This window comes from Rhineura floridana, chromosome 13 (genome assembly GCF_030035675.1).
Source record: "Rhineura floridana isolate rRhiFlo1 chromosome 13, rRhiFlo1.hap2, whole genome shotgun sequence".
Classification (NCBI taxonomy): Eukaryota; Metazoa; Chordata; class Lepidosauria; order Squamata; family Rhineuridae; genus Rhineura; species Rhineura floridana.
The window spans coordinates 31,480,029-31,506,627 of NC_084492.1; the positions used below are offsets into that span (position 1 = coordinate 31,480,029).

A 26,599-nucleotide genomic window follows, 5' to 3' on the forward strand; every position below is an offset into this window, starting at 1 on the left:
TAAGACAGTTGCAGCCGTTTCTGGACTGGGATAGCCTGCTCACTGTTGTCCATGCACTGGTAACCTCCAGGCTGCATTACTGTAATGCGCTCTATGTGGGGCTGCCCTTGAGGTTGGTCCAGAAACTGAAACTGAAACTGGTGCAAAATTTGGTAGCACAACTGTGCACTGGACCAGGGTATCAGCAACATTTCACCATGCTGCTGAAAGAATTGCATTGGCTGCTTATTAGCTACCGAGCTAATTTTAAGATTGTGGTTTTAGTGTACAAAGCCCTATAAAGCCTGGGACCAGGATACCTGAAATATCATTTTACCCTTTTTATACCCAGTCAATCACTGTGCTCTGCAGGTGAGGAGGTCCTCCTTGCAAATACCATCTTATAAGGAGGTCCATTCAGCACAACATAGGAAGTGGACTTTTAGTCCCCTTTGGAATTCCCTCCTCTTAAATATTAGACAGGCGCCGTCTCTGTTATCTTTTCGGTGCCTACTGAAGACCTTCCTCTTTCAACAAGCCTTTTAAATAAAGACCTTATCCCAGTCTGTGTCTGTTAGAATTGTTATGTTTTTAAACGTTTTTAAACAAGAGGTTTTTAAAGATGTTTTGTTTTAATATATTTTAAAGTCTGTTTTTAAGATGTTTTAGGTTGTTTTTGGTGTTTTTGTTTGCTGCCCTGGGCTTTTACTGGGAGGAAAGGCGAGATATAAATAAAATAAATAAATAATAAATAAATAATTTCTTACTGACTAGGAAGATGAAGGCAGCGATTTGGTTTTGAATAAATTAGAGAAATTCTGTCTGTTATCACAGCTTTCCTCACAACAGTCATTTTTACTTCTAGGCTTAGTGTGTGCCTTTTATTTCCTTCTCATCTTACTTGGTCTCATTGCCATCTTGGACCCTATGCTGAGCAGGTGAGGCCTTGTTGGTGGTGGTGCCACCAAGGGCTGCCCGGTAGGTGTTGGCCTGTGACAGGGCCTTTTCAGTGGCAGTCCCCTCATTATTGACTTTCAGGAGGAATTTGAAAACATTCCTGTTTACCCAGGCATTTGATGGCTGCGAGACATTGGCCCCATCTGCACTATGCATTTAAAGCACTATTGTACTGCTTTAAGCAGTCATGGCTTCCCCCCCCCGAAGTTTGTTGAGGGTGCGGAGAGTTGCTAGGAGACCCCTAAACCCCTCAAAGAGCCACAGTTTAATGGTTTAATGGTCAATCCCTCTTCCCAAGGAACTCTGGGAATTGGAGCTTTGTGAGGGGAACAGGGGTCTCCTAACACCTCTGAGCAACCTTAACAAAATACAGTTCCCAGGATTCTTTGGGGGAAGTCATGACCATCTAAAGCGGTATAATACTTGTAGTGCAGGTGGGGCCACTGTTTCTGGTAACCTTGTGATTACTGTTTTTAGATTTTTTTTTAGGATTTTTTTTAAAAATGTTTTATTATTGATGTGTCTGCTGCCCTGGGCTCCTTCCAGAGAAAGGATGGGGATATAAATGGAAATAATATTTAAATAAGATATTAGTAGTAGTAGTAGTACATACTAGAGATGCAAAGGCCCAGAAAAAGTGGGGAAAATGGGGAAAACTGAATCCCCCAGCCCCATTTTTTCCTGGTTTTCTTTTTTGTCCTTTACATCTCTAGTAGATACTGGGGCTTATCCCCTGAATTTGGTTCGCAGTGACTCATGAAAATGGATGAAGACTAACAGGTATGAAGAAATACCATAACATCTCTCTCTCTCTATCTATCTATCTCTATCTCTCTCTGTGTGTGTGTGTCTGTTTTCTCTCTTCCAGTTCTTTCTCTTCTCTGTAAGTTGGATAAGCTGTTCCAATGTGGGAGAAGGAGTTTTCCTTTCTGTGGAATCTTTCACCCGTATTGTTCTTGGCTTGGTGCCTCTTAAGCTTTGCTTGAGTGTGTAAATCTTAGAGTAATAAACAACTGGATCTGTTAGTTGACAAGTTAATGTTTAACAGGCTAACAAACCAGTGATTGACTGCAATGGTGACCGATTGCGAAAGGCCTATTACTTTTGACTTTCATAATGTACAATTTGTGTTGGTTCACCTGCTCCCCAGCACAGCATACTTTATTATTTCATTAAATTAAAAATATATATCTTGGCTAAGCTGAGCAACTGCCACTTAATTTCCACCACAGCTGTGATTGGGCAAGAAGTACTGACAGCTTCTTCATTGCTAATGACTTTATAAACCAATTGGAATGTTCCCACAGATTGATAATTGACCAGTAATCCCCTCTATTTGCTGCTTAATAGATGCAAGGTCAGTTAACAGTAATTTGTACAGCCTGCAAGGAACTGTGTTTGGTGATTTTCCTAGTGCTAGTAATGTGTTTAAAGATGTCACCCAGGGGTGGGAGGAAGCACACCAAAACCAGAAGGTTATCCTTGCAAGTAGTGCAGGCACAACCATATGTGCAAACTAGGCAACAATTCCAGGGACATCTGCCACAGCTATGGAAAATTTCAGAAAAGGAACCATTGCTGATACTTCTGGGGGAAGACACAGGGGCCAGTAGGGCCCCTCCAGGCAGGTGTATTCTGCAACATGGTTTTTTTGTGTGTGTGTATATATTTATTTGGATTTTATGTATATACATAAACATAAAATAAGATGCAAACATATCAAAATATATCCAGTACATGACAAATTAAAAATGATAATAACAGCTAAACCCTACAGGCCAGCTACTGTAAAGACCTTCATCAATTTATCGGGTATTACTTCTTTTCCTTTTATTTTATCATAGGAACACTTCCAGTCCAAATGAGGGCACTCAAATCCAGTAAGATCCCAGTCCAAACCTGCCCAGTCCTACCTGTCAGAGATTGAACCTGGGTCCTTCTGCATCCAAAGCAGATGCTTGCTTGCTTGCTTAAATAAATAATTAGTATGGCCCTTCTCCTAACAAGCCATGAATACTAGCCAACCTGCACCTATGGTTTGCATTTGGCTTGCTGACTGTGGTTCGGTAGAGAACAACAAACTGTGATCCTTGGTTTGGACATAGCACAAAATAGGACTTTTTTTTTGTTTATTCTGGTTTGTTTATCCAGTTTCTGCAGGGCAGGAGCAAAACGAAGTGCTTGGGCAGACTGCCCTGACACACTGGCCATTCTTGATAAACTGTGATAAGATAGAACATCTGATGGACTTCGATATCTTTCGCAACATGTCATTGACACTACCATAGTGCATTAGTGGTGGGTGTATACTGGATTGGTCACATCATTCCACTGAATTTGTTATTCTATGATGCTCCCCAAATGTTGCTGTATTATTGCCATCTGGAAGGGCGCTCTTGTGCTACAGTGTACCATCCCCTCACCCCATCATTTGCTATATGAAAAGTTAAAGGTTTTTAGCAGGAAGCTGCAGGTCATGCAGCAACTAGAAACGTAACAGTATGTCTGCCCCAAAACTTACGTTGAAAATGAGCAAGGTGGTTTGAATTCTACAAAGAAAACCCCCCCAAAAGCTTAACCTCTTTGAAATCCATAATAAAAGCTTTCTGTGTAGATAAGATCTCTGCAGATTTATTATTTATTTATTAATTAAATTTATATCCCGCCCTTTCTCCCAGAAAGAGCCCAGGGCGGCAAACGAAACACTAAAAACACTCTAAAACATCTTAAAAACAGATTTTAAAATATATTAAAAGAAAACATCTTTAAAGGAAACATCTCTAAAAACATCTTTTTTTGAAAAAAGCTTTAAAAACATCTTAAAAAGCAATTATAGCACAGATGCAGACTGAGAATAGGTCTCTCAGACCTCAGATAAAGTCTCTCAGATCCCTTAGAAATACCTCCTGTCAAGGCAGAAGACCTAGATGTAGGCCAGTGTCTTCATCTAAACAAGAGGAATTGCCTTAGCTAATGTAAGCTGAAGTGACTCAGTGCACCACTCGTTATTTTTAACGTCTCCCAATGGATAGGTTTTGCTGGCTGATCTGAAGAGCACGGCGGATGTTGTGCAGCCCGCTTTTCATAGGAACGTTAAGAAGTCAGACCATTGCTCCAAGTAGCTCTCTATTTACAATGGTAGTGACTTTCCAGGGATTGAGACAGGGAACTTTCCCAGCCCTGTCTGGAGATGCTGCGGATGGAGCGTGGGACTTCTTGCATGCAAAGCATCGCCTCTACCACCGAGTTACGGCCAAAGTTTTTTAGCACTGTGGAGGAACCAACATTTTGAAAGCAAGTAGCAGCTTGCTTTCTGTTGTTTCCAAAATAGCACAGTGGGAGTAATCAGTTTCAATTGCTGACGATAATTACAAGGCACGTTAGTTGAGAGCAGTGGGAAGAACAGTGTGAGAGCTATATTTGAACTCCGCACTTAAGAAATAACAGGGAAGAAAATGACCAAACTGCAGAGAGAGAGTTGTTTAACGAGTGCATTCCAAAGGTGCTGGATTTATGAGGGCACCCCTGGAAGCATTGATTGAAATCGCTGTCTCTGATTATAGTTCCATGTTTTATCGAGACCATATTATGAACAGGGCATCTGCCAGGGCAAATGGGGAATGCAGGTTAATGGGCAAAGTTAACTCTCAAAAGATTACATTGAAAGTGATGGGGAAAGCATCTCTTATCTGCAGCTATCAAAAAGCATCCCCAGTTCTAATATTAACTTAGAGTTCATCTGAAAAGGAGACAAAAATATTGAAGGCCCCTGAAAGCAAGTTAGCATTGATTCTGGTGGTGGTGTTGCTTTTTAAGCTGGTTAGCTAGCATTGAGTATTTCATAGGTGTCGTCTTCTGTAGAAAAGTACATAACCATCGAGAATCCTGCTTCCCTGGAAAAAAAACAACTCTGGGAATCAGGCCTGCATGCACACTTTTTTCATTTTTTAAAAAAGTGTATTTGTGTAACTTTTTTTTAAAAAAATGCTCAAAATCATTTTCATATTTTACAACTGACTTGTAAAGCCCCAGTCTAAATAAACGCCACAGCAGCCTCACGTGGTGGATGGCTTGCATATTGAGAAGCCAGGAGGTCAGCATTTGGCCACAGGTTGGTGTGTGGAATTATTTATTTATTTATTATTTATTTATATCCCCCCCTTCTTCCCAGCAGAAGCCCAGGGCGGCAATAATGAAAGTTATAAATCTGTCTTCCCCCACCCAAGCTTTTTTGTGGAAGATAGGGGTGAAAATTGATAAGGTTAAAAAGTGCAACCCCCCCTTCCTCTGACACCTGTTTGCATGGGTGACAAAATTAACACACATGCCCATGTATAATATTCTACAGAGTTTACGATGAGACATGTGGCTGTTGGTTTTTGATGATGTCTTAGGGACATACAAAGCTGCCTTATACCGAGTCAGAGCATTAGTCCACCTAGCTCAGTATTGTCTACACTGACTGGCAGTGGCCCTACAGGATGGCAGACAGAGATATTTTTTTGGTCCTACCTGGAGTCGCTGGGAACTGAACTTGACACCTTCTGCTTGAAAAGCATGTATTCAACCACTAAGTGAGGCCTTTTCCCCATTTGGCTGTGCAGGGATCATTTGCTCATTAAAGCCCCTTTCCAATCCAACAATAACAAAAATGGTTGTTGCTTTATTACAGAACTCTTTCCTGATTCGGCCATGTTTATTGATCTATTAAATCTGCAAGTAGTAAAAGCAATCAATGATGCACCTGTGTGTTATAGCAGGGACCATCTTAGACAAGGCATTCCCTCCTCATAATACTAAACTATGGCTTAGTGCAGGGATAGGGAACCTCTAGATCTCCAGATGTTGTTGGATTCCAACTGCCATCATCCCCAGACTGCATGGCCAATGCTCAGGGATGATGGGAGCTGTAGTCCAACAACATCTGGAGGGCCACAGGCTCCTTAGTTTAGTGTTATGTCCAAACCTGCTAATAGAATATAGGATTGTAAAATCCTGTTGGAATCTTACAAGTAAAATTGTTACTCACCTATCTACCATTCAGATCTCTTGTGAATGAACATAAAAGGTTCTTAACGTTGATGCAAAGTAGATTTTTTCCTTTAACAAAAAAGAGGTTGCTTCCAGGTCCGTTAACTTCTTTGCTTTACTTTTACTTTTCAGAACCCGCTGTTGATATCCTTCAGAAGAAGGCTCTGGATGGTAGAGACCCAGCTGTCTGGCATGTTGGCTTGAAAGTCGCTTGGGACGTAAAGAACCCAGGATTGGCTGTACCCCTTTACCAAGGAGACAGCTACTTTATGCTAGGTGAAATATTCAAAAGCAAAAAATTGTGGCCATGTTAATTTCATTCTCTTTCTCATCCAATCTTGTAATATGCAGAAAAACAAGGACAGTCATGGCCATTTTTTTTTAAAGGAAAGGAAAACTTATTCAACAAGCATCCCCCCCCATAGGAATAGAAAGTTTCTGTTCTCTCCGTTTCTCATGTTTTCCACATTTCTGCAGCAATTTGTGATTTTTTAAAAAATCCCCAGGAAAATTCTCCCCCATTTTAGTACAAATTTCTCCTAAGTAATACATTTTTGTAGGCAGTTTTGACTAATGTATACATTTTTGCAAGCAATTTATAATCATATAATGCATTTTTGTATGTTATTTTCACTCATATATTCATTTTTAGGCACACTTTATTTATTAATTAAATTTGTTAGTCGCTTTTCTACACTCTACTTTTTGTGCACTCAAAGTGGCATGCAGTTAATAAAAATTAAAAAGCGAAAGATAAAAAAAATCTAAAAAATTGAAAACAAAAGAGTACATAGGCGGTGGAGCAACCCTTCTTAGGAAGTCTACACAGCAGATGCCCTCCAAAAGCCTTCCAAAGTTAAGAACCAAGTGCCTGGGAGAAATGTTTTTGCCTGGTGCCTAAAGATAGATAATGATGGCACCAGGTGTACCTCCTTGGGGAGAGTGTTCCACAAATGGGGGGCCGCCACTGAGAAGGCCATTTTCACTTTCCCTAACATAAGCATTTTTGTAAATATCAGTTGGTGAACTGCATTGCAAAATTCAAATAAATGCGAATTTTGAACGATGGCTGTGGATTGGTTCTCATAGCATTTTGGAAAGTATGTATTTGATACATTTGGCCTGAAATGAGGATTGAATCAAATTTCTTACCCATCCCTGCCCTTAAACCATATGCTTCCTCTCTCTCCCACATCACTCTAGAGCAGAGGTGGGGGAGCCGCTGGCATGCAGGGCTTCACCTCTCGGCCCTGCTCCATTCCATGCAGCCCCATTCACCATTGGCAATCCACCAGAAGATTTCCCATGAAGGAATGTGCTTTCAGGCTGTAAAAGGTTCCCCACCTGTTATTCATGTGCTCTGTAAAACTATGTTTTTGTGGTGGATAAATGACATAAGCAGGGCCTTTACCCACACAAAGTTCCCTGGTTTTTCTTTGTTTATTTTTTCCATTTTAATCACACTCATTCACATTTTTATCCTGCTCAATGTGGCTTACTAACAAACTAAAAATTAAAATTTCAAGAAAAACAGTAACCTATGCAAGAAGGAACACCAGCAGGAAACACTCAAAACACCATCAGGCAGCAGCTTTAAAATCAGCGGAAAACCTGGGCAAATTAAAAATTCTAGCTTGGCACCTAAAACTAACCAGGCATCAATCAAGCAGCCCTGATCCCACAAATCAAAGTGTCACCACTGAAAAGGCCCTTTTCCTGGTCATCGGATTCCTAATCTCTGACAGTGGGTTTACCCTAGAAAGAGCTGCTAATGCAGATGTTTTTCAGAGGGGTAGCTGTGTTAGTCTGTTGTAGCAAAAGCAACCATGACAATTTTGTGTCATGTTAAAGAAAAAGCTAGTTTTATTATGGTATGGAATTGATGCAAGATGCATCTGATGAAGCATGTGTAAGTCCTCAAAAGCCTGTGCTGAATTAAGTTTGTTATTCTCAAAGGTGGCAGAAGGCTCTCTGTTAGTGATGATGGTGACTGCCTGTGCAAGTTCAGGCAGTTTATTGAAAGCGGGGCCAGGAAGCCTGTGGCCCTTTAGATGTTGATGGACTGCAATCAGTGATGGCTGGTGGCTCCATGTCAGTGGGGCAGTAGAATCAGCTCTGGGTTTTAATCCAAATGTTTGGACACAAACCTGAAGCGGATTCCACTGCCCCACTGACATGGAGTCATCAGACACCACTAACTACAGTCACCATCATCCCTAGCCATTGGCCATTTTGGCTGGGGCTGATGGGAGTTGGAGTCCAACAACATCTGGTGGGCCACAGGTTTTCCACTCCCAATGTATAGTTTCGGCATGCAACAGGGAACTGTGTGTTAGTACAGTTTTTCACACCACAGCATGAGCGTCCAAGACTTCCTCCTGAATAGCACCCAGTTTGCCTTTCATATGCTAACCCAGAGGTAAGAGAAGTGCATGGCGACAATAGTGGATGGAGCAATGAGATGCTGGCAGTCTGTGGGACTGTGGGGGACTGGGGCTGTCCAGCCATATTCAAGCCCTTTTCAGGCATTAATTATCCACGTGATTGCAATCGTGTGAGCGGAAGAGTGATGTTGGGCTCAGTGGTCCTCTTTCCACTGTTGCAACTTTGCTGGCTCTATTGGACTGGGAGGTCTGAAGCAGGGAGCCTGCTGTACACATGTAAGCTTCCTGCTTTAATGCATGGATGGGGTCACCAAGGAAGCAGGGCTGGGGCCAGCAAGTGGCAGCTCTGCTCTTCCCCACATATACAGGAATACCCCGCTATATGGACCTTCACTTTAAGGACACTTGTGAGTACAGACATACTTACAGTAGCACCATTCCCCTGTTTACGTACGCTTGCTTCGCAAGAACGGACACTTCACCTTTGGTTGTGGCCTGTTCTTTCGGTGTGTGGGGGTGGTGGAAAGAGATGCGATCGCGCAACCACGAATCAGCTGGGAGGCACGGTCGCAATCAGCTGAGAGGCACAGCGGCGCAGCAGCAGAGGCTTTAGCACGGGGCTTTGAGGGTCCACGTGAAGGAGAGGTGGCACAGTGGCGGCGCAAGCGAAAAAAGGTAGTGCTTCACTTTAAGTACATTTTCAGTTTACGTACTCGCTCTGGACCCATTGCTTACATTAATGCGGGGTATTCCTGTAATTGCTGAATACAGCTACAGTTAGAGGTGGGAGACCTGTGACCCTCCAAATGATTTTGGACTCCGGCTTCCATAAGTGTCACCAAGATTGGCCAATGCTCAGGGATGATGGCATTGTAATCTAGTGCTTCATCATTTGTTTGTCACCTGGGCTCCTTCTGCAAGGAAGGGCGGGATATACATTTAATAAGCAAACAAACAAACAAACAAACAAAGGACAATCTTTAAATGGAAGTAAATAAATGCATATTTTTTGTCCCATAAGGTTTGATGGGTGGACAGACAGCCTGGTCATCTCTTACCTTCAAAGCCCCAACAGTGCAAGCCTATGGCCCTCCAAGTATTGTTTGGTCTCCAACTCAGCCCCAGCCAGCATGGCCAATGGTCAGGGATGATGGGAGTTGTAGTCCAACAACTTCTGGAGGGCCATAGGCTCCCCATCCCTGCTGTAGAGTGTGGTGCTAGGACACAACCAACAAACTGGTGTGGTGGTATAGGACTTACAACCACAGAGACCCAGGTTCCAATCCCCACTTTGCCATGATGCTTTCTGTCTGGCCCTATGTCGATCATATCTTTCAGCCTATCTCATCTCATGGGTTCGTTGTAAGGCTGTAAGTGAAGAAAACATGTATGGTCCTTTGGAGCTCCTTGGAACAAAGGCAGATTGTAAATCTAAATAATAAAAAGTCTCCTAGGGTAGCTTACAGACAATCAATTAATACAAGACAGTCCCTGCCCTCAGGCTTACAACCTAAAAGACACGACACACAAGGGAAAAGTGGCAGGGAGGGAAAAGGAAGAAAATAAACTCCAATTCTTAAATAGTAGTTCTTGTAATGACCAGCTGGCATAGAAATGATTCAGGGATAGCTGGTTGTTCAACAAAGCTGATGGACTGAGCTATGCTTCCCATCTCTCCCACTGAGGTGGTCTGATGGGTGATGATGATGGTCTATCTTGTATTTGGGGAAGGGCCATAGGTCAGTGACGGAACATCTGTTTTGCATGCCAAAGGCCCCAGGTTCAATCCCTAGCATCTCCAGATAGGGCTGGGAATGTCCCCTGTCTGAAATCCTGAAATGAAAATATCATAATTAATTAATAAACTTGGGAAAGACATTCATGATCACTGCACCCATTCACACAAGCATCCAGAAACCTCTTATTGCAACTAATGTGCTGATAATGATACATTGATATTTGCCAGTAAACTTGCCAAGGAGAGTGTTACTCCAGATATTCATGGTGAATTCATACTGAGGAATCTTGTTCTCGCAGTGGCCAGCCAGACACCTATGGGAAGCTCACAAGCAGGACCTCAACTCCAGCAAGCCTTTCTTTCTTTCTTTCTTTCTTTCTTTCTTTCTTTCTTTCTTTCTTTCTTTCTTTCTTTCTTTCTTTCTTTCCTTCCTTCCTTCCTTCCTTCCTTCCTTCCTTCCTTCCTTCCTTCCTTCCTTCCTTCCTTCCTTCCTTCCTTCCTTTCTTTCTTTCTTTCTTTCTTTCTTTCTTTCTTTTCTTTCTTTCTTTCTTTCTTTCTTTCTTTCTTTCTTTCTTTCTTTCTTTCTTGCAGAAATAGAGCTTTTCAATAGGCAATAGGGAGTATCTTTCACAGCACAGTCTCTGCCTAAATGAAATTTGAGGGCAAAGGGAATATTTCCATGTCATCCCTCAGAAACAGAAATGGCATTAATTGGTCTAATTCATGATCTCAGGATATGCCCACTTCAGTGCTACAGCTTCTGCTAATTCTGAAAGCAGTATTATTCCCTCAAATATTTCTGCATTGTACATGCCATAAATGATGTATTATGACAAGCTGAATGGGGAACCAGAAAAAAACCCCCATCTTTCAAAGGACTGGGAAGAGTGAGTGCATTTTTAGTATTTTATTGCTTTCTTTTTTTCCAAAGAATTCCTGAGTGCTGCTGCTGGCAAATATAATAAGACTCTTTGTTGCGCTGAGAGGGGGAAGGTGTTGAAGTTGAAATTTTAAAGGTTAGTTCAACACCTGCTTAAACTCTTTCTTCACCCCCCCCCCACTTTTCAGGTGAATATTAAACCATACCTGGCTCTGTGCAGTTTGCATGGAGAATTGATTGTCACCTTTTCCCATAATATCAAAAATAAACTTTGAAGGGTTATCTGGAATAGGTGTTCTCTTTTCCCATACAGAAGCTTTTTCTGATAAGTGAAATCTGATCTTCATGCCCTTTGAGCAAGAGAAACACTTTAGCTCAATTTAGTGTGTGTGTGTGTGGGAATGTACTTGCTTGCAGAGGGAATTTGGGCTGAACTTTGCCATCTCCAGGACTTCATCAAAGGGATGTCTGATACAAAACGTATTTGAGGAGGGTGTGTGCAATAAATCCACAGCACGTGGAGGCGACTAGGTATGGCCCCATCTGCTGTGCCCCTATAGCATGCTTAACTGAGGTTGTCATGGTCTTTGCATTAAATTGAAGTCTCCCACGCCCCTAATCTCTAAGAGGTAGACACAAGCAGATTTTTCAAGCAGATTTACAATTGTCACTAATTTTCCCTACCGTGACTTCAAAACACATTGAAGCAAGAGACACTTTGGGCTCGTTCAAAGCTGGAAGACTTACTTCACCACAGCTGTTTCCTATTGATCAAATGTTGCTGGAAGATTAGGGGGTTCAAACAGAGCAGTGTGAGGATGCATTCAGCGGCCTTTTTTGGAAGGGGAGCAGGGAGGCGTTGGTGTGGGCAGAGGACTGGGCAAATTATATAATTCAGGGAGCATCAAAAAATTTATTTTCATTAACCAGAAGTTGGGAGCATACACTCATATGGATGGGCTGTGGTTGGAGAATCACAGCATTTAATGGGAGAAAAAAACACAGCACAAAACCCCTTCTGTATGAACCTGGAGAGTCATTCATATTTCTTTCCAATTAATTTGCCTGTGAAATTTGACGACTGCATTTGATCTACACTTTATATGTCTCTGTTTGCTAAGGCCATGAACTCCTTAAAGTTATTTGTTGTTGCTAAACTTTAATCATATGAGTTTAGTAAATCTGGTACGTTTTGTTGAATTGTCTGCTAATTAATTATGTGAGGTTCTCACCCCTCCCCTCAAATCCCCTTTTATGTATACTTTTTTCTGATAGTTACAGAATAATTCTTTATTGAGTCACACTTTATAGTGGCTAGGATTTTTCTTTTAATGCACAAACACCCAACACCTAAGAGGAAGATGAAAGCAAGCTCCATCTAGACCAGCATCCCGCTTTAACAGTGGATGCCCAGTGGGATGCCTTTGGGAAGCTTGTAAACAGGGCATGAAGGTGGTAGCCCTCCCCTGCTGTTCACCTCCCCAAGCAACTGGTACTCAGAGGTATGCTATCTGTGAACATGGAGGTTTGATTTAGGTATCATAAAAGCATATGGGGAACATGTACAGTCTGTGAAGGGGAGCTATGCATCCCTAGACCCTCAAGATGGACACATGGTAGACATAGCTAAGTATGCATACAGAGATGTTGCACATAGCTGTGCTGCCCTGGGCTCCTGCTGGGAGGAAGGGCGGTATATAAATCAATAAAAATATATCAGTCCTCCCAAACCAGGCACGCTTCAAATGTTATGGACTCCAACTCCAGCCTAAGCCAGCATGGCTGATAGTTGGAGATGATGGGAGTTGTAGTTTAGTAGCAACATCTGGAGGCCTTAGCTCTTACAGTACTTTGATTTCCTCTTAATTTCAGTAGGGGTTCAGCTCCAGCTATGTCATCATTTACCCACATTCACAGTTGACTCTAATTTTTATTATCCATCTCCAGATGATCTAAATATGACTCACCAGCATTGTGTCTTGGCTGGCCTGCAGCCAAGATTCAGTTCTACTCACAGGGTGGCAGAGGTGAGTAATGGAGGTTTTTTTAAAAAAATAGTTTTTTCAAGAGCATTAATTGTATCATTATCTGATTGTGGCTGCCCTTCTCATAGGGCTAAGCTATGTGTTACTTTAAATGAGTAACTTACGTTGCATGCATTTATTTTAAAACAACTTTCAGTAGCAGCCACAGGGCAAGGGGGGCATTCAGGATTGGTACTATAGGACAGGTGGAGGGTTTTTTAAAACCCTTTCCTCCTATACTGATGTCCTTTTTGATGCCAATAGGAATTTCCATTCTGACATGAAGAGCAGTCAGAGGAGCAATTTTAGTCTGGACTGCAGTGTGGTTGGAAATTGTTAAAAAAAAGTCCCCTCCCCAGGCTGTGATCACAGTCCTAATTCCCTGCCCCACAGCAGCCATTCAAACTTAAAAAAACACACACCACATAACACCAAATTATTGGTGTTCCTAGGGGCAATGTTGCCTTCCCATCTCTTTCAGCTTTCTGATGGTACTATTTACTTACTTACTTACTTACCTACTTATATACAGCTTAGTATTTCAAAAAACCTCTGAGTGGTTTGCATCATTAAAAATATTGCATCATTAAAACAAAACTTAAAACCAGTAAAACCTCAATATAAAAACACATAAAAGCGAATGAAACAGAAATTCAGAAGATTCAAACATGTAACACATGATCTAATCTTATGGGTCAGGGAAAGCCTGGGGTGGGGAAAAAGATAAGTCTTCACAAGGTGTCTGAAGCCATTGATGGTTGCTGCTTCACATATGGCAGAGTGAAGGGCATTGCAGGGGCGTTCAGCAGAAAATGCCCACCCTATAGAGTGTGGTGCCATGAGTGTTCTAAGTGGTGATGCAGATCTGTACAGGGAGATATCGCCTTTCATAATGAACCACGTTTGAGTTTGGCGGGGAAGGTAGGTGAGATTGCTGTGGAGTATAGACTGTTGAGGTGGAAGAGGGACTTTGGAAACAGTATGGACTTGAGAGTTGCGTAGTGGTGGGAACTGTATCACTTGGAAGAGAGTGGGAGATAGAAGGGATTAGGTGAGTGGGAATGGCTTAAGTAGATTATTAGTTCTCATCTCATTCATCCCAGGCTGTGAATTTGTTTTCATTGTTCCCTCAGATAAACACTGTCAGGGTAACAGTCAGCAAACCCCACCCCTCATGCTTATAGGGTGTGAATCTACATAATGCTGTTAGCACAATAAGACTGTGATGGTACCTCTTCTGACCAGGCTGATGAAACAGTACAGAAGAAGTAAAATGCAGACTTGCATGTGGACATCTTAAAACATTATTATGGAACCCATGCAAGCTGGGGGCCCAACTGCACCATACAGTTATTCCACTTTAAAAAGTCATGGCTTCCCACCAAGGAATCCTGGGAACTGTAGTTTGTTAAGGGTGTTGACAGTTGTTAGGAGAACCCTATTCCCCTCACAGAGATACAATTCCCAGAGTTCCCTGGAGAGAGAGAGATTGACTGATAAACTACTCTGACGGTTTAAAAGTGGTATAAGAATGCTTTGAATGTATAGTGCAGATGCGGCCTAAGACTGTGATGGTATCTCTTATGCTCAGGTTGATGAAGCTGTACAGGAGAAATAAGATGCAGACTTACATGCAGACATCTTAAAACCTTAGTACAGACCTCAAGCTAAGACTCTTAAAATAAACAATCTAATATACACATAATAGTGTAATAGTATTAGATACTATTATCATAGTAATATGCCCCTATTAGCCTAGGGTTCTGAACGCCACTTAAAAGACTGGTTGTTTGTCCTTTGCAGTAAAGAATGAACTCCCTGACCCAGCCCCCTACCACTCTGTTATTCTGATATTAAAATGCACATTTACTTCCAGGCACACACACAAAAAGAAGCAACAGCTTCCTCTTTAGAAGCTCCTGCTTTGTTTTTATAAACCTCTGTGACCTCACATGATATAGTATGGAAATTTTCAATACAAAGAATCATAACACCAAGGGGTCCTTTCTCAAGGTTGTTCTTGGGGATTTAGCTGCACTTATAAATATTTAACTGAAAAGAATCCCGATATAGACACATCATTGTGTGATCCCCCCCCCGTTCTGCCCCCTCCCAAAGAAAGGCTGTTTTATCTTTTGTTTGTTCTGACAGTTCAGAAGGAAGTTTTGTGTGTGTGGGGGGGAAGAAGATGGTCCAATGTATACATGTGTATTCCCTTCATCTTGAAATACATTTTGCAGCACAAAATTTTTCATTTGCTAGTTTCATACATTCCCCACATTTGAGTGATGCACTCCAGGCACTGTATTAGATAAAGAGCTGCCCCTCCCAACTACCTCAAAGTGTTGAGTTTGGTAGGCATGTTCATACCTGGGGTTTTCCTCCCCCTACTTTGCTCATTAATTAAGAACATAGGAAGAGCCCTGCTGGATCAGAACAAAGTTCCATCTATCCTGTTTTCCCACAGTGGCCACCCAGACACCTCCGGAAAGCTCACAAGCAGCACACGAATGCAACGGATCTGGCCTACCATCAGTGACCCCCACCCAGCAGTTGGAAGTTCCATACAGGAAGTTCCTTGTGGCTCAAAACCATGAATAGATCCATGCTCCTTAAATTTGCTTACCCCCCCTTTAAATTAGTTTCATTTGTAGTCCATTGTCACAAATTTCCCAACATTTTTAGATGAGTTCATCCTATTCTGTCCCCCAAAAAGCACGCGATCAAGGTATTTGGTCCATGTTAGAGTAATGTAGTTGTCTTGTCAACACACATAGTCGCTTTTGAGCCCGTAGCTCAGTGGTGATGCATTTGTTTTGCATGCAGAAGGTCCCAGGTTCAATCCCTGGCATCTCCAGGTGGGGCTGGGGGAGACCCTTGTCTGGAATCCTGGAGAGTCACTGCCAGTCAGTGTAGACAGTATATAGTTAGATGGACCAATGGTCTGACTCAGTATAAGACAGCTTTCTATGTTTCTTACCCGGTAGGGTTTGAAACTCTGTGGTCTGGCTCTGTTTAAAAAAAAAAGCTTCTTCAATTTCTCTCTATGGTGTAACTAACAAACTATGGGGTAAGTTAGTCTGAGAGAGAGAAACTGAGAAACTTTTTTTTTTTTTACTGAGCCAGACCACTGGTCTATGTGCGTTTGTTTGCTTGTTATTTCATTTATATCCCATCCTTCCTTCCAAAAGGAGCCCAGGGTGCCAAACAGCAAGTGATAAAACAATAAAACAGCCTAAAAACATTTTAAAAGCAAAATATCTTAAAAACAGAGCCAGTGTGGTGTAGTGGTTAAGGTGCTGGACTATGACCTGGGAGACCAGGGTTTGAATCCCCACACAGCCATGAAGCTCACTGGGTGACCTTGGACCAGTCACTGCCTCTCAGCCTCAGAGGGAGGCAATGGTAAACCCCCTCTGAATACCGCTTACCATGAAAACCCTGTTCATAGGGTCACCATGAATCGGGATTGAAGGCAGTCCATTTCCTTTTCACCTTAAAAACAATTCCAATACAGTGGGATAAAGATCTCTGCTTTAAAGGCTTGTTAGGAACACAGGAAGGAGCCTTATACTGAATCAGACCAGTGGTCCACCTAGCTCAGTTTTGACTACACTGACCAGCAGCAGCTCTCCAGGGTTTCAGGCGGGAGTCTCTCCCAGCCCTACCTGGAGATGCCGGGGATTGAACCCGAGACCTTCTGCATGCAAGGCATACACTCTGCCACTGAGCTGTGACCCAAGAGGGAAGGTCTGAAGGAGACTTCTAAGCATCCTGTGCTGAATCCGCTTAGGAGCTTCCTCATAGTCAGGAGCCTTTTGTTATTGGGGTTCCCAATCTCAAGGAGGCTTTTAAGCTCGTTCAGCTAAATGAAATTAAAAGCCCCCTTCAGACCTGAACATGGGGCATTCAGGGTTGGAGCATCTGCACCCAGCACATATATCCTCCTCCCCAGTTTGGAGACCTCACATTTTCTTTCTGAATGCCTGAAGGGCAATAAAATTAGATCAGCCTTTTTCAACCTTTTGATCCCCAGATGTTGCTGGAATATACCTCCCATCAGCCCCAGCCAGCTTGCCATGGGGCTGCAGTCCAACAATATCTGTGGACCCAAAGGTTGGAAAAGGCTGAACTAGATAACAGAGATGCGAAAGCGTTCAAAGTGCTTTGCATACATCATCCTGTTGTGATCCTTATGACAGCATTATTAGGTAAGTGAGTATCATTATCCCCAGACTGGAGGTAGGGTTCTGAGGCTGACGAGTAGGTGGGATTAGCTGCTATGCTAGATTATTGTTAAACAAACTGCCCCCTTTCAGCCATAATCATTGAGGCAACCTGACTCTCTATTAGTAATTATCTATGCTAGCCTATCTGTCTGTGATGCCAGCACGGTGTTGTGACAACATTGGTTTGCTCTCATGTTTCAAGCTGCTTAAAGATGTTGCTATGTGTTGTTTTGATCTTAAGCTTTTTCTTTGTTGTTGCAACACTTCTTAGAACTGGGCTATCAGCATGGATTATTTACCTTAAATTTCAGTTGCAGCATTTTTTTTCTTGTTGCAGGGCTATACTATTTCATGGTACAGGTGGGGGGAGTCAAAATGGGGGTGGGGAGAGATGTGCACAAAATTTGCATGCCGATGAAAGAGGTCTAGAATAACCTTTTCCCTGACAGCTTTGTGTCTGCAAGGGGGTATGTTGGAACCCACATCGACAGCCGGAAGTAGTAGATCCCAGTGTCAAATGCATCACATAAGTCTTATGCTCATTTATTTAGCTGCTATTCTGGTTTTAGTGGGCCATGCATCCATACAGAACGTCTTCTTCTTCTTCTGCTCCTGCTGCTGCTGCTGCTGCTACTACTACTACTAGTGGTAGTAGTAGTATCAATTGAATGCTCATGGGTACATGCCTATAGTTTGATTAGTGTAAATCTTAGGCTCCATCTGCATTATACCTTTAAAGCAGTATTATACTACTTTAAACAGTCATGCCTTCCCCTAAAGAATTCTGGGAGCTGTAGCCTCTTAAGGGTGCTCAGAGTTGTTAGGAGACCCCCTGTTCCCTCACACAGCTACAATTCTCAGAGTTACCTGGGAAAAGGGACTGATTGTTACATCACTCTTGGAACGGTAGTTCTGTGCAGGGAACAGAGGTCTCCTAACAGCTCTCAGCACCTTTAACAGTCTCCACTTCCCAGGATTCTTTGAGGGAAGCCCTTACTTTTTACAGAGGTATGGGATTGCTTTAAAGGTATAGTGCAGATGGGCTGTCATGACTGGGGTTGGCTTTGGGATGTTTGTTGTGTGCGTTTGACTTTGTTTTAAACTCAGTTTTCTTCCTGTATTTATGAATTCCTACAGTGCTCACAAGGGACCCTGCCTTATATTTTGGGCCAGTGCAATATAGCGCTTCAGAACTTGTGCGCTGATACTGATTTAAGATCTCTGACTTTGAAATCTCTGGATGTCGGTGATATAAAGCGAGTAGAAGAAATCCACAATGAGGTGAGAAGAAGGTTTGCATTGCACAAAAAGCTTCATGGAGATTATGGAACTTGCATTTTGTATATGTACTTCAGATAACAGAGGGACTAAATATGAGGCATCTGTGGTGCAGTAGCAGAGCACATGCTTTGCGTGCAGGAGGTTCCATACTTCACCTGGAACCACCAGGACTAGGAGTGAAAACCTTTGGCTTTGTGTGTCGCTGCCCCAAATGGTGAGATAGTAGAGCTGCAGCTTGGAACACATTTCTTGCATAAACTATTTTCAGGCAGTGGATTGGCCTCTTCTAACCAGGCTGGCTATGGGGCTGTCCTTAAAGAAGAACTCTAAAAGTCTTCCCAATTGGGTTACAATCTTGGACTCAACTCCTGGCTCCCCTCAGACACCAGATGACCACTCCCAACCCCTGCCTCCCACTCCACTCTTTGTGATGCCCCCCCATTCCAATTTGTACATGCTATTATGAAATGAGAGTTTGGATCTCTTCTGAACACGAGCAGCGAGTTGCTCGTTCATGAGCTTTTGATCTTCCCGCCCTGCCCTTTCCCTGAGATTAGGTGTTTAGTCAGCAAGCTGGTTAATTCCATACAATAGCAGGCCCTCCCCCTCCTCCCTTTCTTCCAACAAGCCTCTCCTCTCTGCCACACATGTGGGCAACTTATCTGTGGTTTACATTGCTGCAGAGACACATTTCTTTGCTGTAAACGGGAAGCCCAGACATCTGCGGTGCTAATGCAGGTCTTTGATTCTTCCTTTAAAAAAAAGAAAAGAAAAAGGAAAGAAAGAAAAAAGGACCACATGCCTTTTGTATATTAATTATAGGGTAACGTTTGGTAGGTTCATGGCCTAATACAACTGGTATGTTCTTAATCTGTGAGGCATATGTTGGAAGAAAATCTCAGTTTTACATCCAAAGTCCTAGAGACAACTCAGCAGTACCACAAAACTTTCTTTGGTGTGGGAATTTTTTTTTGCTGATGACGATGAAGGAGACTGTGATTGGAATATTGCTATCAGTGGGTCTCTTTCCATCTCTTTGGTTACAGGCAGACATCCTTGGAAACAGAAATGGGTGCAGGAGTCTGTTTGATTTATACATAACATTTATAGGGTGCCCTATAACCAACGTTCTTTGGGCATTTTGCAAGGAGTCAAGCAAACAAGATTATGGCTGAAATGACCCCAGTACACCACCTTTATAAAAATTGCAAATTGCTTTAAAGTAGAAAGTGGAGGGGAAAGTAACTTTCTAGAAACAAATCAATTTAGAACTGAAGGCAGAGGAATGAAACAGAGCTAAGAAGGCTATAGGGCTGGTTTTTTTAAAAAAAGGTCTTCTCCTGACACCAAAACTATATTTAAAATATCTGTCAAGGAGCCCATTGCCAAAGTGCCATTACTATAAAGGCCCTTTCTCTCAAGCTACAGAGTGAGCTTTGCTTTCACAAATTTTGCTCTTGTAATGATGCAGCTATAGCCTCTAGATTTTTTCCTGTAGACAGATTCATGGAGAGTAAAGCTATGCTCTATCTGCACTACTGGAGGGGGTATGCCTCAGTTGCTGGGAATCACAAGTGCAGAGAGCACAGTTGCCTTCAAGTCCTGCTGGCAAGCTTTCCATGGGCATCTGGTTGCCCACTGTGAGGACAGGATTCTGGACTAGATCCTGGACAGGATGCTGGACCAGGACTGTTAGGATCTTAAAGGTGTGCCCCTCCCTTCCCATGTACAGTAGGGCCCTGCTTATACGGCAGGTTAGGGATCAGGCCCCCGCCGTAAAGCAGAAATCTCCGTAAAGCGGAACCCATTGACTATAATGGGTCGCGTTGCACAAAAATGACGTGAAAATGCTGTAAAAGCGCAAAATCGGCTTTAAAACGGGGAATTTCCCCTAATTGAAAGCTGCCGCATCAGCGGAACACGGAACGCCGTAAAGCGAGGCAGCTACTGTATTTCAGATAGGCTGAATTTAGTATGAGTTTCGTGTCATCAGCAATTTAGTATCATCAGCAAATATGGCCACCTTACTGCTCACCTGTAACTCTAGATCATTTATGAACAAGTTCAAAAGCAGAGGTCCCAGTACTGATCCTTGGGGGACTCCACTTCCTATATCCCACGACTGGGAGAACTGCACATTTATACCTATGCTCTCCTTCCTGCTACTTAATCAGTTCCTGGTTGTGAGAGGACCTCTCCTCTTATTCTATTATATTGACTGCTAAGTTTACTCAGGAGTCTTTGGTGAGGCCACATAAACCTCGGCCTTCATCAGGGGCAAACTTAGAATCTGTCAACAAAGTCGTCTACTAGTCGAAATGTACAAATATTATTTATTTATTATACTTATTATTATTAATATAGCAAATATACTGTGATATTACACAATGAAGAGATTCAGGTGACCTGACGAAGGCCGAGGTTTATGTGGCCAAAATGCATTGGGCACACGCTTTTTTACTTTTTCAAATAAAATCATTGGAACCTTTTTATCTGCATTTTCTCCCTACGGCATCCTGGGTCCCCCCCCCCTTTGTCCGTTCCCTGCTTTTGTGGATGCCCACCACCCTTGCCACCAGATGCAAAGGCCAGCCAATCTGAGCAATACATGGCCAAGATCTAAGGAGGAGGGGATGTAGTTTTATGCTTGCTGCCAGGGCCAGCTATTCAGCACTGTACAAATGTGTATTTTTGCTTGAAAGCAGAACAGATTTTCCCCTTATTTTGATCTATTGCAGGAGTGGGGAACCTTTGCTGCCATCAGCAGATGTTGCAGGATGCCAACTCCCATAATCCCTGACCATTTGCCATGAAAGTTTGGGCTGATACATGTTCTAGTCCAACAACATCTAGAGGGCCACAGGTTTCCTATTCCTGTTCTTTGTGGAGAAGGTGATGCATGTGCATAAACTGCAGTGAATGCTCTTCATAGGGGGCTCGCTGCTAAAAATCATGACCGTCAATACGTAAAATCCCCTCTAAATATTTTTCTCTGCAGGGTCCTGGATGAGTGCTGCTAGTTTGCAAGGTGGCAGCAATCTGTGTGTGGAGGGGGAAGGTTCTCTGAATCATGAGCACTCTCTTAGCGGTAGAAATTGGACCAGTAAAAAAGGCGATTGATGCCCTTCTTAGTTTTAAATCGCTGTATCCAGCATGGCAACGACCCCACTCCATATCTTTCCCTTGACAGTCTGAAACATTGGCCTGGCCATCTGCAAATTGCATCTGGCCCTGCTTGCGATCCTGATACTTGTCAGGCCTTTGACTTGAACCTAGTAATGTATTCTGATGTGAGCTTGACTGGATTGCATGGGGGCACAGAACCGTTAGATGGAGAGCATAATAAAAACTTCATAGATTAACAAATGTGTCTCTTGCTCCTGTTTTAAAATTAAGAAACTGAGCCTGAAATACGTGGCTGAAGTTAACGTATATTGGCAAAGAATGTGATAACCTTATTCAAGTAACTACTCTGGGGCAATTCCACTGCGGTACAGCCATCTTTGCGATGATGATGATGATGACAATGATGATGGCAACAGAAAATACCGTTGTTACAGAAGGAGTTAAATTGCCCCTTCAAGCAATCAGGTGATTGGTCACTAGTAATTTACCCTGAAATATATGATCTGACACTGCTGAATGAATGCTGATCTGCTGATCTGGCCAGCACTTGAGATTTATTCAGCTTCTGGGATGTGTCTAGAATGGTGCACTGAGATAATTGGGAGGAGGGGAGAAACCACTCGTTGGCAGATAGCATTAAACAGGGAAAAGAAAATAAGTTTGCCAAGCAGTTAGGCAGGTCTACAGGAATGCAAAATCTCCATAGTAAAAAATCCAAGTGGAACCCTTTTCTCGTTATTGTTAATTACAGTTCTATATCGGGTTTTTCCTCTGTGGGAGCTCAAGATGGTGAGCATGGTTTCTCCCTCCCTCCATTTTTATCTTTAAAACATACCTGTGAGGTTGGTAGCCAGATGCTTTTGGATTCCAGCTCCCATCAGCCCCAGTCAGCATGGCCAACGGTCAAGGATGATGGGAGTTGGAGTCCAACAGCATCCGGAGGGCACTGCATTGGCTACCTCTGCTCTGGCTATTACACCACACTGTAGCTCTTTTTCAAAGTATGTGCTTTGGTGTTTCGAACAATATGATTCCAGAATGCTGGCTCAACACTTATCAGGGCAGCTAGGGTGCCTGGCTGGGAAAGAGAGCTCAGTGTCAGGTGTTTTGGTGATGGTCTTGCTCTCTCTCTCTCTCATCCCTTACCCTGGAATGCTCCTCTTTTCTACCAGCAGCACCAGCTGCCAGTGGTGACCAATGGAAAAGGTGCTGCAGAGTGCATCAAACATTTCTTGCTACAAAAAGAATTTGAACTGGTTGCAGGGGAAGGGCTGTAACTCAGTGGCAGAGAATTTGCTTTGCATGCAGCAAGTCACAGGTTCTGTCCCTGAGGTGGGGCTGCCTATAAACCCTGCAGAGCTGCTGCCAGTCAGTGTAGACACTACAGAGCTAGATGGACTGATGGTCTGAGTCAGTATAAGGCAGTCTCCTGTGTTCCTATGGTTACCTGAGTTTAATACAGACTGCAAAGGTGTTGTGTTGGTAGAACTGTTAGGTCGCCTCTTAGAAAAGTGTTGATGTACACAGCAAAGGCAAGGTTAATGTGTATGTTTAGCGCATTGCACTGAAATGGCAGCGCAGTTGGTGGCCAGCTGGCACTGAAGAGAGGAAATATAGATCACCTACCTAGGTGGCATTTCATAAACCAAGTGCCTTTAAATAATTGACCGAGGACCCCCTGTCTGGCTCACCAAATGTCAGCCAGCGTCCGTTGGCCTTTTCCTCTGCGCCTTATTGACTGTAATTCTCAAAGTGTGCCTTTAATAATAGCTTAAAGGGCGAGCGGAGAGGGGCTGATGTGATGCCGGGGTAAATCAGTGCTGCAAACAGAGGGAGATCAAGACAAAAAAATGTGCAGCATTATGTTGTGCTGCTTTTACAATGCACTCTGGGGTGGTGCCATTCAACTCACTGCTGTGGCCTGCTTTGGCTTTGGTATGAATGAGTTCCCACTGAAAGGACAACACTGGCACAAACAAAGAAACAAGCCATTAAAAAAAGAAGGAAAGAAACTTGCCTTCGTTCAAAATCTGGGTGCAAATATGGGAATGTTCTATATCACACATTGGCAGGTAAGGCCTGCAAGCGGCATTCGCTTTGCTGCGATTCTGTCTTCTCCCTGCTCTTGTCCTTGGCGTATGTTGGAAGCTCTGTGATGCCGCTTTTGCTGTAGCAATTCACCCATTATGGGTCTGCTGTTCCAGACGAAAAAGGAGACAAGACCGTTCTCTAGGGAATGCCTTGTCAGGACTGATATTGATTTGAAGCTTTATGAGGTTTGCCCATCTCTTCTTGTTGTTTTCTTTTAAAGAAAAAAGCTCAATACATGTCCTCTGTCCCACCCCATAGGTGGCCATTATTGACCAATAGGTGAACTTGATGTATGTTGCACTGAGTTTTCCTAAAGAACAAAGGGACAGCATTAAAATAATGAACCTCTCTCTCTCCCTCTCCCTCTCTCTCTCTCTCCCTCTCTCTGTGTGTGTGTGTGTGTGTGTGTGTGTGTGAGAGAGAGAGAGGTTCGTCTGCTCTTTTGATTTTTTTCTGCTGTCCTACTGAAAGTAACTCAGGTCATATCCACACTGCACATTTAAAGCACATGACCCCTCCAAAAAAGCACATGGTTTCCCCCTCCCCCCCCAAAAAATCTTGGTAACTAGTTCAGTTAAGGTGCTGGAAATTATAGCTCTATAAATAACAATTCCCAGGACTCTTTGCAGGAAAACATGTGCTTTAAAAGCATGGTGTGGATCTGACCTCATAGAAAGTGAGACATCTGTTTAATGCCCAAACTTCCATGAAGAAAGCACATCATTGGCCCTTTTGGGGTTTTTTTAGTTCCAGAAAATGTGCAAGTGGGGCCATGCCAAGGAGCCCCTCCCCCTAGCATCGGCCCTTACAGAGTGAACGTTTGGAGAAAGGGCGCAAACCTTTCTGTGCATGGGCGGCAAAGCAGTCTGGAACTCTAGCTCAGAATGGCACCACTTGCATGTTCTCCAGAATGGTAAGTGATAATCACGAAGAGACCATCAGAGTCAACCCCTTCACCCCTGAACAGGTTGTCAGTCCAATGGGCTAGAGGTGAGTAGGGTGGGCGTGGGTGATGTTCCAGAAGGTGCAAAGGAACCAAAGACAGAGGAAGCCATTCTGCATCAGATAATTAGTCCATCTAGCTCTGTTTCATCTACACCCCTGTTCTTCAACCTTGTGTCCCCTGATGTTGTCAGACTACAACTCCCATCAGCCCCAGCCATCTTAGCCAATGGCCAAGGAGTATGGAAGTTGTAGTCCAACATCATCAGGGGGCCCAAGATCGAAGGACAGTGGTCTACATTTCCAGCCCTATCTGGAGATGTTGGCGACAGAAGCTTCTGCAGGCAAAACATGGGTGAGGGGGAACCATGGAACATAGGAAGCTGTGTTATTCTGAGATAGATCATTGGTCCATCGGGCTCAGTATTGTCTGCACTGACTGGCAGTGGCTCTCCAGGTTTTCAGGGAGGAGTCATTCCCAGCCCTACCTGGAGATGCTGATGCTGATGCTGATGATTATTATGATTTATACCCTGCCCTTTTTCCAAACTGGAACTCAAGGCGGCTTCCAGATAAAAATAAGTACATATCATTAAGAACCTATAAAAATATAAAACATATAAACATAAAATCAGCATTAAAACAGGATTAAACTATTAAGATGTTAAAACCAATTAGATATACACTTAAAATACTGCAACCCAGTTTAGGAGCATACAAGTAAAACAATAACATACAACATCCTCTTCAGTCACTACCCTTAAAACCTTCAGTTCCAAAGGCCTGCTGGAAGAAAAAAGTCTTTAGCTGTCAGTGGAAGGACTGCACAGAGGAGGCCATTCTTGCCTCCCTAGGGAGGGAGTTCCAGAGCCTAGGGGCAGCCACCGAAAAGGCCCTATCTCGTGTCTCCACCAGTCGCACTTGTGAAGGTGTTGGGATCGTGAGAAGGGTCTCTCCTGAAGATCTCAGGGCCCGGGCAGGTTCATATAGGGAGATACAGTCTGACAAATTGACAAAGTTCCTGGTTCAATCCAGAGATGGCCTGGATTGAACCAGGAACTGCAACCAAAGCAGATGCTCGTCTTCTGACCCAGCCTTTCCCAACCAGTGTGCCTCCAAATGTTGTTGGACCACAACTCCCATCTTCCTGACCACTGGCAATGCTGGCTGAGGCTGATGGGAGTTGTGGTCCAACAACATCTGGAGGCACACTGGTTGGGAAAGGCTGTTCTGACCTATGGCAAGAGGTCAAGTCCCTCCCAAGGCAGCAACAGAAGATTTAAAGGGCCATGGGCAGCCAGTGGGACGGGGAGAGTGACATTCCAAATGGTAACAGTACAGAGAAAAGGAACTTAGCCAGGCATGGTCTTCTCTGGTGATACAAGTTGATCAGAGCTCTACAGCTAGAACCTGATAGGGCCCAGTAGATTGGCTCTTGGGATCAGCTGACTGAGTCTGGCATTCCAGAGGTAGTTTTATTTATTTAGAACACTTACATCCCGCTTTATAGCCCCACTAGACCCTTGTATGTATAGGTGATACTGGAAGGATAACTAAACTTTAGCTGAACTCCTGTTAAGAAAGGACATATGTTATTAAGCCTGTATGCTAAGAGAAGTTAAACTATTTGTGTAACCTTTCTTTCAAAACATCTAAGATGTACCTCTGTTAACTGGTGTCCACTAATCCTGCCAATATGTTTTACCAACAGGGCTCTCTTTAATTTTTTTTTAACTCTATAGTCTTTTTTGTTTAAACAGCTTCTATTGAAAGCAGTTACACACATCAAACGGACGTTTAGCGACTGTCAACTAAAATCACTTTCAGACTTTTGTATCTGTTCTGTTTAGCCTGAGGGAGGAGGAAGCGATGGAGGATTTGGAGGGGGGAGCGGTGGCAGCAAATAAGAGAATTTTCTCAGGTGAGAACTTAATCGC

At 43.2% G+C, this 26,599-nt stretch overlaps 1 protein-coding gene across 1 annotated transcript in view; it reads left to right on the plus strand.

The window, feature by feature from the left end:
- The window catches only part of FTO (FTO alpha-ketoglutarate dependent dioxygenase), a 326,926-nt gene that overhangs the window by 91,400 nt on the left and 208,927 nt on the right, over positions 1 to 26,599 (plus strand). Inside the window, exons 6-8 of the mRNA XM_061594303.1 lie at positions 6,129 to 6,243; positions 12,917 to 12,996; positions 18,360 to 18,503. Of these exons, the coding sequence (XP_061450287.1) occupies positions 6,129 to 6,243; positions 12,917 to 12,996; positions 18,360 to 18,503 (339 nt within the window). The remainder of the gene's footprint in view (positions 1 to 6,128; positions 6,244 to 12,916; positions 12,997 to 18,359; positions 18,504 to 26,599) is intronic.